This window comes from Atractosteus spatula, chromosome 1 (genome assembly GCF_055471065.1).
Source record: "Atractosteus spatula isolate fAtrSpa1 chromosome 1, fAtrSpa1.hap1, whole genome shotgun sequence".
Taxonomy (NCBI): Eukaryota; Metazoa; Chordata; class Actinopteri; order Semionotiformes; family Lepisosteidae; genus Atractosteus; species Atractosteus spatula.
The window spans coordinates 13,568,624-13,587,517 of NC_142706.1; the positions used below are offsets into that span (position 1 = coordinate 13,568,624).

General features: G+C 37.5%; 1 protein-coding gene across 1 annotated transcript in view; it reads right to left on the bottom strand.

The window, feature by feature from the left end:
* dkk2 (dickkopf WNT signaling pathway inhibitor 2) overlaps positions 1 to 12,306 on the bottom strand; it is a 31,808-nt gene extending 19,502 nt beyond the window's left edge. Inside the window, exon 1 of the mRNA XM_088921798.1 lies at positions 11,920 to 12,306. Within this exon, the coding sequence (XP_088777924.1) occupies positions 11,920 to 12,132 (213 nt within the window). The 5' untranslated portion in view covers positions 12,133 to 12,306. The remainder of the gene's footprint in view (positions 1 to 11,919) is intronic.
* Between the last annotated feature and the right edge of the window lie 6,588 nt (positions 12,307 to 18,894).

Below are 18,894 nucleotides of genomic sequence, written 5' to 3' on the forward strand. Positions count from 1 at the left end.
GTTAAACACAAATATGCTAACAAGTCTGAGATGATGTACTGTAATAGAAGATGTGATTAGCAGATTATGAGCTGTTGCACAGACACACAGCAAGAAATTAAACATAATGTATGGTATATCAGCACAGAAAAAATATAAATCCATACTTCAGTGTCTGGCAGTCTCTTCAGGAACATAACATTTACATGAAAGGATCATGTTTCAAACATGAAAATGACCTCAAACACAACAAAATTCAACCTATATGCTACAAATCCAAATGAAGAACAGAATGAAAACAGCAGGTTTAAGAGATTATAGTATAAACATAGAGAAAACCTGCAGAACCTTTAAACAAAGCATAATGGGATACCAAAGTCAGGACAAAGCTAAAAATATATTGCGATTGCATGAACAAAAACTTTGCATCCCAAACTCTGCAATACAGCAATACAAAGGGCAGGATCCTGCAGACAACATCAATTCAAAGTCTCACACACTTCACTTGACTTCCCACACTTTCTGGCATGGCAATTCACCCCGTCTGCAGCTTTGAAGAGTGATGACACCCTCAAATCAGGCTCTAACGACCTTATCCGGCAATCAAGGTACACTTTCAACCCACAATCAAACTGCGAAGATCAAAAACCACACTCCCTTAACAGCTCCACCTAAAAGAACAAGAAGGTGGACCAGATCCTATAAACTCCAGACTCCTAAAAGACAGCATTTGGGACCCAGAGGATCATTATAGCCAGTTTCTAGAAATGCTGGAAAAAGAAAAGCTTATCCAGAGATAATTACTGCGATGATTTCTGCTTTACATGGATGCACTAAATAAAAGACCTGTGCTTTACCTTTACCACACGTTTAAATAATTTCAGGAAAAAGGCAGAAAGGTCCAAAGCACTAAAATTTTGTTAAAAGGAAACTATTCTTACTATCCTGATAAGAAAAAAAACTTAATGTTATTTCACACCTTAACGTAAAATTACGTAAGTTTATATTAAAGTTGAATTATAAGTATTGAGATTTTGGTCTACTTCATGCAGCTACATTTTTTGTAAAATGTTTTAGATTTAAAACATCAGTAATGCACGTACATTTGTCGTGTACAATAGGCTACAAACCTAAAAAGTTGTAATAAATAATATTAATAAGAATGTAATTAATTATGAAAATAATAATGTTCTATGGAAGTCTGTAGTCATGTCTTAGTAATTTTAGCTGTATCACTCCACATCGCTTTAACACCATTGATGGCTGCTTTGCATCAAAAGGGAACAAAAACCCTGTTATCTCAAAAAGACAGAGAAAAGCCACTGTACAGATAGTATAGTCAATGTGATTCCTATCAGGGGTTGCTGACTCAAGTCTAGGAATGATTACATCACTGACAAGTACAGGTACATTCGAACCACAACTGAGGCTCTAGTGTTTCACAAGCTTCCCTTTGAAAACCAACGATACAAAACCAAATCTTGAGCGATAAGAAGGTTTTATCTTGTCATGTTTGATGTTTTGTTTGGATGAGCCTTACCGATCTCCACGACTACAATAAAAGAGTTCAGGCTCTTCCTTTTTTGCAAAAAGGATTTCATGCTCACCGTCTCAGATGTCTTAGACTAGAGCTTCTTTCTTGTAAAACTAAAGTAGGAACAGAGCTTTGATAATAGTCAACAAGAACTGTAACCTAATTTTGCAAAAAGGCATATATTTTGAGATATATATTGATAAACAATTGTTAGACTTTTGTATCGTCTTCTACATTCTAAATCATATACAGTACTGTAATAGTAAAGCCATTATACTGTATACATTACATGTCAGTGATACCCAGTGGAATGAGAAAACAGCTAAAACAGCCTTAAAAATATTTTGCCTTTTCAATGTTTTGTTGTTTAAACCGAAATTATAATACACAATCTATTAAAGGCAAAATGTTTTCTAGTAGTTAAGATCAAGGTGGGATTTTTTGCATATATACGGTACAGTGCACTGTAAGCAGACCTTTTTGTGAAGTTAAAATGCACAGGCATTGTTATTTAAATTCTCATACTAAATGTTCAAAAGTTCTAGGGATAAGAAATTACAGTACACATTTGTAAAAAAAAATAAAGATAAGAAAACATATTGGTTGCATACGTATTCAGACCAATGAACTCAACTTTAGTGGAAGCACCTTATGAAGCAATTCTATCCACAAGTCTTTTTGGGTTAGGCTCTATCAGCTTTGCACACTGGCTTGGTACAATTAATTACTCTTTAAATATTTATTCTATACAGTATATTTAAATATAATAAAGCCTGAACTTCTTGGCCATCCTCTAATAACATTCAATTAACGATGTATGTACTGTAAATGTTAACAACTCCAGGATGCACTGTACTGTTGGTCTACAGCCAGATCAGTTAAATAGCTCCCTGATTTGATTGTGTCTAACCTCCAAATGATCTACTACTCTCCCAGGTTAATTTACTTGGAGTGCTCCAGTGAGGACAGGAAGGCTAGAGTGATAATGAGGAGTCACACCTCAGCGTGCATTAGTCACACTAAAACAGTTATGTTATGGAACCTAAAAATAAAAAAATAATAATCCTGACTTTATGAGGAAATGAAAGCAATTGAGTCCTGCATGTTTAATGCATTCTCCATCAAACTAAACAAACCCACTTGTTAAAATATCTGACCATGACTGATACAAAACAGCCACAGTACTAACCCCATCGCAAGCCACTTTCCTTATGGGTACGAGGACACTAAGAATGTTTCTGAGCTGTCCATAATACACCAAATGAGAGGGAAAATATTAGATTTCTACTTTTAGTAGACAACAATAGAAAGGTACATACAGTAAACAGCAAAAATTTGTAAAACAATAAAAAATATTATTTGTTTAAGATAAGATAAAAACAGTTGCTCTAATACAGAACTAGAGACAGCTTTTAAGCTCTGTGTATTGTTCCATTACTAACTTTCTTCTATGATTAATTCTTTCTTCTATGATTATTCTTCTATAATCTCTGTGCAGGTGGTGCAGTGGTTCTGTGGCTAAGGTTCTGCGCCTTTGGCTGGAAGGTTGCTGGTTTGTATCCTGCAGCCGGCAGAGGAATCCTACTCTGTTGGGCCCAGAACAAGGCCCTTCACCCCAACTGCTCCAGGGGTGCTGTATAAATGGCTGACCCTGCGCTCTGACCCCAAGCTTCTCTCCCTGTCTGTGTGTCTCATGGAGAGCAAGTTGGGGTATGTGGAAAAAAAAATTCCTAATACAAGAAATTGTATATGGCCGATAAAGTGATCTTATCTTAAGAATTTACTGTCTACTCAAACTAAACTATAAAGTATTGCAAAGGCCCCTGGTGGACACTCCGTTTCCTGATATGGTAAGGTTTCTCTACATGTATGTCTTGCATGCATAACTCATATTAACTTATTACAAGTTCCATATACTGTATAATGCAGATAACTTATTACATATACAATTGCAATTACATGCGTAACTCATAATTCTTCAAACTAACTCATGTTAAGATATATCATGTTAAAATCTAAAAACCATTTCAACACTTCTGATCATGAAGTGAAACTGTTGGTTTAAAATCCCTTCTGGTTTAAAATCTGATCACCCTGCAGGTTTCAAATCAAATGTAATCATGTTTAACATGCCTCTTGCACTAAGCCTGAAGAAGTTCAAATAGTTCGAATATCCCGCATGTAACGGGGAACCACAGTCACGCAATAGAGAGTACCAATTGCGTTAAAGCCAATACATTGGCATTCAAAATGAATCAAGTTATTTTCATACAGAAGTACTCTGGAAAAATGAAGCCTTTTATTTTGTCAGCTCTTGCAATAAATTTCAAATCTACGTAGTTTTAAAAGAGAACAGCAATTTTATGCTTTTATGGCAGAGCTTAACCACATTGAAAGCTCATCAAACTCTGGCAAAGTCCCATAATTTGTCATTTGACAACTGCGTGGCTGCAACTGGGCGTTCTTCACGGTTGGCAAGGGTACAGTTTATTCTGAAAACAGCATGCTCCTTCAGTATGAGCTAGCATTTCACTGGGTGGCCTAGCCATTCTTTTTGTTTTGCCTTTTCAATGTGGCACACTTGAAACCAGGCCAGTTGTTGCAACTTATAATGTATGTCTACTACACATACACTGCTGTAATCTGCTGCTTTAATGTTAGAGAAGAGCAAACGCCTCTGGAGACACATTTCAGCAGTTGTCTAATAAAACATGAAAAATGGGTTACATTCTTGTAAAGGCTGGTTAGAAACCATAAAAAATGAATGAAAATAAAAAGAAATGAATTAAGTGGTAAATCTGTGGGAATCTTGCTTTTATCCTGAAGTGCCAAAGAGCAATAATACACATACTATCCATATGACCAGTAATAAGAATAAATGAGTTCTGTTTTGAGTGTAGCTGTGTACAATTACTTTGTAATGTTCTGAACAACCGTTACATCAATGGGTGCATGGTGGCACGGTTGTTAGCATTTCAATTATGGGTTCAATTATGGACCTAGGGAGCTATCTGTGTGGAGTTTGTATGTTCTTCCGAAGTTTGCATGGATTTCCTCCAGGTGTTCTCGCTTCCTCCCAGTCCCAAGCCATACTGGTAGGTTAATTGGCTTCTGGGAAAACTGGCCGTGGTGTGAGTGTGTGTATTTGTGTGTGCCCTGGGATTCCTTGCTCCCAGAGCTTGCTCATATAGGCTCCCTGAATTGGATGAAGCAGTTAGAAAATGGATGGATCTTTATATCAATAGGCTTTGGGCATTTCCTAAATACTGAGTATTAAAAAAGGAGGCTTTAAGTGCTGCTACATGCTTGTGAGTAAATATAAATTGCAACTATATAATTTTTGGAAAAGATGCAAACAATCTAGAATTCAGATTCACTTTGTTTTCAGAGATGTACAGAGCAGCCTGTTTTTTCATCTAAATGTTTGCTTTGCTAGTCCATACTTGCAAAATGTGCTATATTTACACAGGAAAATGCATTTAAACAGTTTATTATGCAGGTTTCAACATTTATGTGATTTGTTACAGTAAATGTTGATTCAGACAGATTTTTCTGTCTTCATACCACTTTTTAAAGATCCCTAGGCATGTAAATAGAATTTGTAAAATACATTTGGTAGGGAAAATTGAATATAATAGTCTGTTTCTGAATTATTGAAGCTGAACTAATAACTCCAGCTCTCTTACTATAAACATTCATCATTCCCTGACAGTTTGTCCCTGTTTACAAGCTGTCTGATGTACATCAATTAGTGGAGATCAGGCAAGAAATCAAATTTGACCCTATATATATATATAACATTTTTGTAAAATCTGGAGATTAATTAGACTTTTAAAGCTGTTTTGGTGAATGCATCTGGGGTCCACAACATTGAGAGATTTTTCTGGTCCTTCTGTGGCTGGCTTTTTTCTTTCCTGTTGATGTTGTGAAGTGAATGAAGCAAAACCCCTGCATTTCATGAGCTGCAGTTTCTAGGAAAATCCATAACAATAAAAGAGCCTTTTCCATTTGGCCATAGACAGGACAGCTGCCCTGTGATTTAATGTTACGGAAATGTGTTATTTTATGAAAAACAAAATAAATGTAATGAAAAGTACATACATACAAGGAGCATTTAGGGAAGATGCTCTTTGGAAGAAGAAATCTTTGCTTATTTTAGAATTTCTCTAAAATAACATCAACCCAGCCATTGAAACCATTCTCATAGTATGAGCACAATACTAGCACATCACTTGCCCATGGTAATTAATAGTGCAACCCATCATCTGGACTTTTGGATGAATAGGACTTGGCATTTCAACCCCATAACAATGTATTGGCCTACATCCCAGTCCCTTGTGGTCCATTTATCAAGCCCACAGGCTTTATTAGTGTGGCCGAGCTGCTTGCCCTCACTTAAGAGAGGTCTGGCATGACATAAGGAGGGAAACTCTTCCGACACTTGTGTATTACGTCCGGGCACAGTTCATTGGTGTGGGTAAAGCTAAGCGCTGAACACAATATGTTGTGTCTGAATGGCTTCAGAAAGAAAGGTTGAGTGACTCTACATCATTATTCTATTATTTTAGTTTTTGTCAACACAAGAGAGACAAACAGTACAAATAGTTCTGCCATGTTATTTGTTGTGTCACTGCTGAAAAGTCAACAGACATCTCTGTATTGTACTGGAATGTCAGTTCTTACCTTTGGGCTAATGAGGAAACCCACAGTCGCCACATATTAAAATGCCCAGATGGACTGGAGAGTAGGTGAAAGGTGGACCACAATTACACATACTGCACGCAGTACCGTGTAATATATTTATAAACTAGAACACGTACCGTAGCTAAATGATAACTACTAGAATGATCTTCCTACCAAACACAATTGTTTTTAATAAAGGAGGGGGTGCGTTATATTTATGCCTCAACAAAATCAAGTGGAGTGCACCACGTTTTTCCACAACATTGTGGTAACTCTCTGTATCACAAAATTGACCAGCTACCTGATGCCACTGTATGGACGGGAGCTACACTCTTTTGTTGAGTCCCTAAAAGAACATTTTCACAACATATTACCGCCATAACAGACTAACATTTTTAATATATACAGTAACTTTTTTTCTCTGTTTTATACCTTTTGCAGTTCCCCCTATCTGAGCTACATTAGTTCACCAGGCCATGCGCTCACATATCCCTCTAGCACACAACGATCGCTCATCTTTATTAAATCCTTTTATATTGCACACTGACACTTTTGACGCTTCGCCTTGGATGTCATTTCACCATTCACAGGACCTTTCTGCCATTCTCATCATTTGCTTCTTGCGTTTTTTCTTTTGCGTGCCCTTATTGTGCTCTGCACCTGAGGAGGGCTCCACTACCGAGACGCTGCGTATTTTCCTTGTCTGATTCACTTTTCGGCATGGAATTCTCCCGACTGCGAGTCACCCAAAGCCAGATGAGACCCCTCCCTTTAGTGGATCAGTTAAGCCATATTAAACCCACTTTGAGTGATCAGATTTCATTATCTTGTCTTGGTCATTGGTGAAGTATTATAGCGCACCCATGCTGCCAGACATCAAAGAAGCAGAATTTTTATGGCTTCCTACAGTATGTTGCTGCTGATCTTAGTTAACTAACAGGGCACAGTCAAAAACAGGCCTACAAAACGTTTATACATGTAAACTGCTTTCTTAGTGTTCAGGAATAAGAAATCAAATAAATCTTGTTACAGACCACATTTGTTAGAATAATCATTTAGAAACAAAAATTGTTCGAAACAAATCTTTTTTATTGACACCGAGACGGTTTAACAATTTTAAATGCGTACTTCTTGCAAGCAATGTTATACTAGTGTAGCCAGAATGATGACTTCAAAGCGCTTGTTATGTTGTTTTATGTACTTACTGTAAGTAAAGCCATGAGACATTGCTTCAGCAACTGAATCAAAGTCAGATTGTACAAGTCAGAGTGGAATTTAAAAAGGACAACAGGCTTAACAGGATATTTTAAAGTCGAGTAGTCAAAATATAGGTTTAACTACTAATACCAATGACAGCATGTCCTACAGCATAGTCCCAGAGGCGTTGCTTTGCAAGTTCTGGTACAGAAGGGAAGAGTGACACCTACTGGTCCACTGAGACCACTTAAAGCAATAACCTGGTTGACCTTGGAGGTCTCCTATCTCCCTACTCTTGTTTATGTTCTGAGATCTGAAGCTACAAGCTACACTGCTGCTGTAAGCAAATTGCAGGCGAAGTCATAAGTGAAAGCATACAGTAAGTGGTAAGTGGAAACATATACTGTAGGCTAAGAAATTTTGCAACAGTGGTACTTACTTTCCAAGATGTGGCAATTAAAGAAAGACATTTGTTTCACTTACTGTATTTATTACTACACTCGATCCAATAGCTTATTTTGTGTTGGTAGTAGCTAATTTATCGGAGGATCTCATACAGATGTTTCTTAAAAGAAGCCAGAGTCGCATCAACAACGATGGGTAACTTGTTTCAGATTCCCCACAACGTTGTCTAAAAAAAATGGGCTTGTGCAGTTATGTGGTTACCAAAATTGTGCATAATAACCCAAATGAGGATTCGCCATTGTATTGTAGAGCTTTTACATGAAATCTATCGATTTAAAGTCTAAACTTTTAAGTACTGTATATTCCAACAATCTGTTTTATTGTTTCCACTCATTGTCTGCAAGATGAAAATAATATGTTAACATAGACAGCTTTTCTTAGCTTCTCAGGCTCAGTGTTTCTCACCTTAAAGTTTGTATTTCATGTTCATGCATGTTACTTGCTACACTGTCATTTCGAATTCTCTTTCCAGCTTCTATCATGTTTTCCTAATCCCACTTCCAAAGATTGAAGTACAGTATTAGTTACGAATTTGACTATTTCACAATACAAACTTATGAAGTCTTATACAGATAAAATATAGCGTCTCTTGCCATAAATGCTACATTTTTTAACTGTAAATATGTACATTGTTTGCCCTTTTTTGGCATCTGCACATTCTCTAGATGTCAATAATATGTCAATGTACTGTAAATACATAAGGCATTTCTGTAAGTAGCATGTTCAAGCTCTGCATTTCCCACATGGCATCTATCATTTGTTTTTCCTACTCATTTGTAACATCTTGACCTCAATCAAAATTTGCTGCTTCTGCAGTGTTTCCTAATCATCCTAGCATTGTTAGCAAAGTGGCATAAATTAAAAAGAAGAGTGGAACTAATACATGGCCCTGTGGTACTCCACTATACATCACCCCAATTGGTACTTTGAAACATTATCTGTACTCTCTTCTCCATCAGTAATTTAACCACTCCATGGATACTACACCCATCTTAAGAGAGTGCTGGAAAAGTTTTGTGAACATTCTGTGAAGCACAATTGGTACAAGACTTCTGAGACCTTCAGATCTGTTTTTCTACTTCCAGTAATATATCTGCTTTTTCTACACTCATAATATTTAAAACAGAACTTAGTATTTGCTCATCCTGTGACATGTTGTCAGTTTCTTCCTTGGTGAGTGCCTGAATAAAACATTAATTTAACAAAAATAATTTGGGGGGGGGCACAGTGGTGCAGTGGTTAGCGTTGTTGCCGTGCAACACTGAGATCAATTCCTGGAGTACTACCTGTCTGGAGGTAACATGTTCTGCTTATGTTTGCAGGGGTTTCATCCCACAGTCCAATGACATACTAGTAGGTTAATTGGCCTCTTGGGGAAATTGGCCCTGGTGTGAGTGTGGGCGTGTTTGTGTCTGTGTGTGCCCTGCAATGGACTGGTATCCCATCCAGGGTGTATCCTGCCTTATGCTACATGCTTGTCAGGGATAGGCTCTGGCCCCCTCATGACACTGAACCGGATAAAAATTGTTGGAAGACGAACAGATGGGTGGATGATTTTTGGGCAGTGGAGGCTTTTCAGTGCTACTGCTGATGTGGTGAAACCCTTATTGCACGGTACAGTGTACAGTAGGTGTCTGACTTTAATTTGGGGCTCATTTGGAAGAAACTTAGAAAACGTGTGTTTTTTTAACCACTGATGGCAGTGGTCGGAAACGGGGGTATGGTGAGGGAGGATAGGGCTGGTGGATTGGGAGGAAATGTTATATTGTTTTGTTCTTGCCTTGCTTCCTTTTTGTAATCTTTCAAATTGTTAAACATTGGTTCCCCAGAAAGTACCCATCAATACTCATTAATGAAGACATATCTTACACATTGGCTTCTTTTCCTAATGATGTTTACTGTTTTGTACAGAGTGTAAAATCCACCTTTTTTTTTACCTCAAGAACTGCATTACATATCCTTTATTTCGTTTTCAAATTGCAAATACTAGACTTAACAAATAAAGCTACTGTACAAGCACCTTTACAACGAATGCTGGAGGAAGGGATGATAATACATCCAAATGCGAATTTGGAAAAAAAAGGTTTGTCTACTTTGCTGCCCTAAAGTTGTGATTATAGATTGATTACAGTTTGTATTTCGTAAAATAATATGCCCACTGTAGAGCTTGAGGTATGATTGTGTATTCTCTAGCCCTTCACACCAAGACTGTAATGCCATGAATATGGTATAAAACATACATTTTACGACTCTAGAGGAAAAACACACTGGTACGGCTTATACTATAGGTTATTACAAAACAGAAGACATTAACAGAAAACATTCAGCTGAAGATGTGGTAACGAATTTTTCCGAGCTTTCTTAAATCTATGCAGAGCTAAAACAGCAGGAGGTAACGCTTCGATCACAATTAAACACAAAAAAATTATAGGTGCGCCTTCTAATTACCACTATTTAAATCTCATCACTCCAGCACTCGCCCTACTGGGCTCACCTGATGACAGGTTGATTTAAAGAGAGCCCAAGGTTGTAAACAGGAAAGTGAAGTTGTAACCGTTTTAAATTTAAAACTCTAATTATTAACTCACTGAAATATTCCGAGCTCGTACTTCTGTTTTTTATCCAAGGTTTCGCAAGGAGCGTTTAATTAGGCGATTTAGTTGTGGAAGACCTGGAACAGCTGTTGTTCTGTTGCTAGTTTATTTTTTTTACTGTGTTTTAATTCTTATGTAGTTAATACGTAAGAGCCAACACTCTCGCTCCTGCACTTGTAGCTGCTATCAGGAAACAGTGTCAAGAGATTCAACGATGTTCAGATACTGTATAGCCCCCCAAAAAGAAAATCACTCCATAATCAAAGGCTAAAGAATCTGATACACGAACTACTGTCTCTGCTGTTACATTTAAGAGGTAACATTTGAAAATAAAGTTGCGTTGGAACGTTTTCTTTCTTGATACTATGTGGTTGACACCACTTAGGACATAAAACTGAAAAAGTATCAGGTTTTGTCCTCTGGCGCCACCAGGTACAACCGCCGTTATTTAGCTTAACACGGAGTTATCGGTTCACAGTGGTTCGAATCTGTAAGGTGTAACAAAATAGTACTTTTGTTGATCGTTCATAACGGTGAAAAGGGTGTTTTCGCACCAAAATAATCATTTTTAGAAAAGGGGCAATAATTATGTCTAAAATACAGTCACATCTCAGTATAATTGTGTATAATACATGGAGATAAGAAGACTATTTTAGTAACTACCCGGAAATTCATTCATCCCCTCTCTCAACTACATGTGGTTATTTTCAAAGAAAAGCGTAGTAATTAAATTTAATTTTGGAAGTAAGTTATAAACTCCTCTGTACCACATATAAAACGTATTTTCTAATTACATTTAATCCGCCTATGGACTGCTTCGGCAAACACGTTTACGGTTTACGAAATGAATATTTTCTGGAGATATAAATTATTTTAATTGCCGCTGTCTGAATGTTTTACAAAGAAACATTTAGCTTATTGGGTTAACTTCATAGATTTCATTTGGAAATCAAACTTCAAAATAATCGGGACTTTAATGGGAATATATCGTCCTCCTGACAGCCTTTTTTCACACAGCATAAATTTAAAGAAAATACAGCAAACGATTCTCAAGGGATGTGGAATAGGTCAACCTGTTTAAGATAGTTAAAAGCTACTCTGTTATCTAAAAACGTCTAAAACAACATATTGGAAAAATCTGACCTGAACAAGGCACCACAGCCTTAGGTGATCTAAACCACGAATGTCTTCATAATATAATGCTTAGCGTGCTACGTCACCTAATTAGCGTTATCGAAAAAAGTTATATAATTTCTGTCGGTTGTGAAGGGTTCTGCTAAAACGTTTACTTTGCAAGAGCAACCACACAAGCAGTCTAGTGTTATTTTAAATACAAAGCTTAACTACAAAATCTGACACATTCAGCGCTTAATAAAATCACACTTGAACGGCTTTACTTCACTTACAGTACTAGTTCCAATACTTGGTTATATCGAGCTTGCAGGTGAATTAAGAGACCAAGCCTACCTGTCCCGGGTTATTGCTCTTCTTGCTGACCACGGCTGGCTTGAGACTGGCGGAGTGGTTGGTGGATGGAGTTGGGCTCTCTCCCAGCAGAGACGATTTGATGGAGTTCACCTTGGATCCGGAGCCTTCTGCCCTGTGCGAACTTCCCAATATGAAAACTGCAGCCAGCAGAATGATACCACACCAACACCTAGTCCACGCAAGCAGCCCCATTTTTGAACACCAGTGTATTCTTTAAAAATGTCCAATTGAAAATTATACCTCAAATGTAAGTGTATACAAATGAAATTGAAAACTATGTGCTGCGGACAAAGGTAAATGAGTGTAGCTCACGATCTCAGAAGAACTGAAAAAAGACGAATGCGATAACCTTCTAAAGTTTTATCTAAATCTTGTCCAGTGGTAACTAGCACAACACACAATGGATCACAACCTTTTAAAATCAGCAACAACAAATAATAAGAACTGAAAAATCATAATATGCATAACAGAGAATCGTTTCTGTTGGTCTTGATGCGTTGAATAGACAGTCTGCAAAGCAACTTGTGCCCGATGCCAGGCAGATTGTCCCCAGCAGTGTTTGAGTGTCAAGTGAGGCAGACTAGTACAGTATTTTATGATCTCAGAGACTTTCTTTTTATAGGCTCCTAATGGGCTTGTTTCCTCCGCCCCCACAGAGAGAAGATTTGACAAAAGAGTGAAACTGATCTCACAATGCGGCTAGCAGTTCAGCAGAACGCTGCAGTCTGAACGCCCTAGTCCAGACACACAGACATCGGAAACCCCTTTGGGGAAAACCGATCAAGCACAGCGCGACGCATTCAGTTGCTTATCGGACGCCTTTCAGCGTAAAACGGTTGTATGCTACTGAAACAGTAAAAACAGACGGGAAAACGTGTTCTTGTTTTCCTCTGAGATCTCAGCATTGAATATTGCAGTGAAAATGCCTTTGTAGTATTACAATATTATGTAAACTTCAGCTAGAATTTTGTCTTTGCCCACAATATACTGTACATAACGCATCATTTACTGTATTTTGTACCCACCTATTGTTCTATTGTTCTGGTTTAGACTTTCTTACAATAAGTTAATTACTGTTGCTAGTTTCCATATCTATTAATAGCTTATATACAAGTGAGGAACAAATCTAAAGATTTAAAAAAAAATGTGTTCTAAACACGTCTCTTGGAAGTAAACAAAAGCTGTGTAAAGACAATTCTGTTACTATACATTATAGTTTTCTTATATTTATTACCGAGTTATTATAAAAGATATTATAGGGTTTATGCGGCAATACTGTGCATACATTTAAACACGAGAGTCATTCATTTAAAGGTAAATGTATCATGCGCATTCCGGATACAATTGCACGTCGATCACTAAGAAGAAAATGTGTTTGACTGCACAGAGGTAATCATTTTGATATCAATACATGGGGGTTTGGTAAGATTATCATTTTCTGAAAAACAAAATTTGATAGGATTAACAATATAAAGATCATAGACTGTCTCCCTTTGTTTATGGTTGTTTTTATTTACAAGGAATGAATCGTGGTTGTAGTAGCCCAGTCTTTGTTGGTTCGAGCAACGTTTTTTTTTCCTGCAAGATAAAGCGATATACAGTAGTCGAGTACAATGCCTTATTTCAACTGATTTTAAACACACGTCTGTACTGTAGGATTGCTTTAGCATTGGATCTTGTTAAGAAAAAAAACTTTATGGTCGACTTTACCAGATTAGATCGTTTAAAGTGTACTGTACTGGTGTAAAATGTATCTGGTATCCTGTAGGTTATGAAGGAATATTAATCTTTATGATTTGGAAATAAACACAAATATATTTGAAATGGTCACCCTACACATACTGTACAGTATGCTAGGGTCGAACCTTCCCACATAAAACACAAGTAGCATTAATAAATTATCAATAATTAATAATTAAGTATTATTTAATCTTAGTAGCCTACTTAACATTATTGTATAGGCTAATACGACATCGCAAAAAAAAAGACTACCATTCAAATTTGTAACAGCCAACATTTTGCCTTACGATTTTTTATTTAATTATCGAAGTGATAGAATTTTCCAACAGCAGTTCACATAGTTCAAAATCATAGGCCTATCTATATATTATATTTCAGAATTTCCAGTTTTTTTTTATTTGATTTATATCTCATTGAATTATTAGAGAGTAAACGAATAAATGCCTGTAAATCATGTTTTTTTAAAGAAAACGGACTCGGTATTAGAGTCAGTTGATTCATATGACGGTTTTTCAATCGGAAATAAATTAAAGAGAAAAGGTTGTTTTGATGCATAGCTTAAATACATTGTACTGTAGAAGATTCTTCAGTCTATTAATTTCAGAATTGGCAGTGGTTCTTGCGAACTATTGTCTTCACAGTGAATAAGACGAATGAAGAAGCTCAGTTCAACCGTCATACTGTTAAATGCATCAGGACCTAATAAAATATGAAACCACTGGGTTATTATGAGAAATTGTTTTTTAATCTTTCACAGAACAGTACAGTTTCTGCCTTTCTTGATTAGACCGGACATTAAAACTGGTTTTGCCTGTACTGACATTTAATGTTGCTCATCTTAATGCAACAAGTACTGTATTTGATATTTATGCGCTTTTGACGTTTTGATGCGAGTGACATGTTACTGTCTCTATTGTTTCCCTCTTAGAAACAATAGAGAAGAAGAAAAAAATCTAACTTAATTAATAAAGACATCTGCTTCCATGGAACTAATAAATGATATACCGACTCTCAGAACATTGAGCTGAGGGAGGAAGAATTTATCAAGCTCCCTACCATTTGTAGCAATAACACTATACTGATTAAAATACAAAAACGAAGAAATAAACGAATAAACGAATGACTATGATAGCCGAAAGGTATTTGGGATCGTGTGGTGACAAGTTTAAAAAGAGCTTTAAACCTACTGTTCAGGTACAGTCGGAAATACCGCAAGAAATAAAAGCTCCGTTAACTGTTCCCCAAATTGGCTTCACGGATCACGGACCTTAAGGAATTAAACGGTACATATTGCTTTTCTCTGTAGCTAATGCTTTGAACGCAACACAAATATAATCTGAAGTAGTCTAGACTTCTTTATGTGGATCGTATTTGTGCTCAATGTTTTCACCACTGTGAACTTTTGTTTGATGTTGCAGTTTTACGGTATATGGCTGAACTATTTTTTTTAATTTGGCATGTTTTGCATGTAGTCAAGTCCATAGATTTCACAACTATTTTAATATTGTATCATTTTTTGTAAATAATCTAAACTCCTACATTTACAGTGATATTATGTATTGTACTCATTTTCTCTTTGCAATTTGTTTACTGTATTCTGCTTCAAAAAGTAGTATTTTACATGTTGTTTTATTTAAAAATAACTTTCCTGCCATTATTGTCAGCCTTGCAAATATTTTGCTTTTACCGAGTTACCGACATGAACATTTCTGTTCGTATGAACCTGGCTTTCATAGTGGGTGCCTTGCAACATCTTTCTCTCTTAAAATGAGAGATGACAGGGAGAAAGCTGGAAGATGTTCTCCTTGCATTTTTCAGCGAATTGCGCAGCGTTTTCGATTTCCTTCATAAACCAAACACGATACATGCAATCAATCAGCTTCTTAAGCCGACCCTAGCCTTTTTCATCAAGAACTGGACGTTTTTTTTTTTTGCGCTTTACGGTGCAAGAAACTGGATCATTTCGTTTTTCACTGTCCCTAGATATAAGGATGGTTTGTAAAACTATCTCCACATGAAGCGAGATTCATGCCAACGCTGCCAGAGCACATTCAAGCATGTATAACAAGGTTCAGTGGCCAACCAATTCACCATTCCCCTACAGGAATTCGGGCTTTGAGTGTAGCAGACAACGCTGTTGTCAAGACACTGGCGCTGTTTGTGCTGATGGCTGTAAAAGGGTTCGAATCACTCACCAAGGGCAGAGCTGCACTTGTCCCTGAACACATATACAGTAGTACAGCATATACTCTGCATCAGCAGAAGTTTATACCTGCAACAAAGACTCAAAGGTATCCAGAAAGCAACATGGTGTTTAGGCACTAGCATGTTATCAAACACACGTGCCAAATGTGACGTTGCTGATTAACATTCGTCATCAATTGGGTGGCTCAACTGGGGATCTGCTGTGAAAATCTCTGCTTAGTTGCACGTGAGGCCATCTTTGGAAGCAATACACACATGCAATATACCAGGTTGTAGATGCTGTCTTCTTTAGTTTACTTCAGAATCCTGGGTGTGGATTCTGTCTTCTTCCTCTTGTGCAACAATGTAGAACAGTCGCTGTTCTCTGGTGGCTGAGACCTACAGTACCACTTGTCGTCATGGTTTATCCCACAAATGCTCGATAACTGTCACGTTCTTATCACCCAGGAAAGGCGGGAAAGCCCGCAGGACAGACAGCAAGTGAGGTTCCAGGACATGGATGGATGCCACACGTGGTCCCATCGTCCACCAGATTGTGACCTGTCACTGATGGAATGTGTTTGGCTGTAATGTCTTGCCAGTTTAGAATAGGCTGGCTGGTGAACAATCTGGACACCAAGCATCCGTGAGCGGCTTTAATCGAGCCAAAAAGGCATAGTTCTCATAATAAACATTCTGCTTCTTTTCTGCATTGTTTTGCTCGGCTCGCACCAGGCGTGACCTAAATCTCTTCACTATGCCCACTCATATCTCTGACTAAGGAAGCGATTTAGTTCTTACGCAGCACTCACCTGTCACTTGTGTGAGTCACAAGCAAATCCCGACAAAAGAAAAATCTACGTCATATCGATATTTAAAGTCCATGTAATGCATTTTTCTATAAACATATTTAGAATGACACATTTTCATTGGGTGCTGGGTCAAACATACTGACTGCCGAAAACAAAGCCTCTCAAAATCTGTGTCACTAGATACTCTGAGCTGCATCAGCATTTGAATGAGTCCCTGAAGGGTAAGTCAATATGTTCCTACATCTTGATTCAATCTTGAGTCGATTTGCATGCCTTTTTTTAGGATTTCAGTTTCTCTGCTTGTATAGTATAAGGTGCAACCCACATTAACTTTACTGCCCCCAGTGGTCACAAAAAGCAAAGAAAGTCACACAAAATAACGAGTGGTATAGCATTGTACGAGTTTTCTTAATTTTATTTTGTATTTATCTTCTGTACAAGACATTATGACCAGACTGCCTTCCTGTGATTTCTATATGACCTACCTAAACTAGAAGAAGAAATATACACATTTTGAATCATTTTGGTCCTAAGATATGAAAAGCATTAAAATTATGTCTGTATTTTTATATAAATGTTTTATAATAATGGACTAATACTATTCCATTCAATGATGCTTTAATAGCTTTGAGGATATCCCAGATTAAGCTTCCCATTACAGAGAGCTCTGTCACTTTCTTGTCTCACTTTGCAGAGTAAAAGTTTTATTTTGCATGTTACTGGACCGTAAACCCATGAGACATTAGAGACTTCACTTAGTGTAGCATTCATCAAATTCCTCTTACCCATTCATCTGCACAGAGAAACTCCTCTCAAGGTTCCAAATTGGAGGGTACAAGACGATCTAAATACATATAACAACGGCTTTAAATGTAATGGTAGATGAGTGAGAAATGAAATAACAATAAAGTTGAGTGACACAAATTTCCATTTAAAAAAATCTTGAAAGACTTCAAGGAAACCATTAAAGAGGAATTGTTTGGTGGCTGTTCAGATTCTTTTTATTCCATGACTGCTTTATATCTTTTTTTCCATTTCTTTCTTTGATTTTTCACAGAGAGGAAATACACATTTTCTTACGTGTTCGTCTTCATTATAGTAATTGTCATCTAAGCCAAGCATTAACATTTTTCTTCAAGTTCAATTTGTGAACCCCAGGAAAACAAAATTTAGAGAGAACTCTTACTGTGTGCGATGTTTCAATCAACACCACTATCCAAATTTCTGCAATGCGGACTTTTCTGGGGAATCTTTTTTATGTTCTTCTCCTTCCTGTCTTGATTAGACCAAAATCACTAATAATGACTGAGATGATGATGATTTTACATTTGATGTTCCTTGTTCCATTGAATTCTATTTCAAGATATTCACCTTCTGTCATGTGATTCACCAAACCGCTTTATACCATACGGTGTTGCGGGAAGCCGGAGCCTACCTGGCAAGCAATGAGCACAAGGCAGGGTACACCCTGGATGGGGTGCCAGTCCATCGCAGGGCAAGTGCAAGCCAGTCGTATATGGGAACAATTTGGAGGCCACGGTAAAGGCAGAGGGGGAAATTTGGCCTGGACACAAGGATAACTCCCTAGTCTTTATTGAGAAATGCCCAGGGATTTTTAATGACCACTGAGAGTCAGGACCTCGGTTTAACATCTCATCCAAAAGACGGCGCCCACTACAGTATAGTGTCCCCGCCGCTATACTGGGGCATTAGGACCCACACAGACTGCAGGGTGGGTCCCACTAACACCACTTCCAGCAGCAACCACAGCTTCCCACAGGTCTTTCATCCAGGTACTGACCAGGCTCAACTTTGCTTAGCTTCAGTGGTTAAACAGTTGAGAACTTCAGGGATATTCACCTTCTGATGTCTTATTAATATCTTTCATTGACCTCTGTCTGCACGTTTTGCTAAGTCAATGATGTAACATTTTATTTCAGATTTTTCCTCTGCTGTTATAACAAGTCTGTTCCAAAGCTGTCAGTGTACACCAGCCAGAGTATAATTTTATCCCCATTTTCCACTTACAGTCCATCATTTGTGCTGGTACCATTTTGATGGTACAGGTATTTTACAGTGAAAGCACATTTTTCAGTTTATATAAGGTGTTGCTTTATATAAGATGTTTCTCTATTCAGTTTGTGCGAGTATGTGGCAGCCTGAGGTTATGTGTTCAAGAGGTTATTCTTCAGATTTCGGCTGCTCTCTGGGTGGTGAT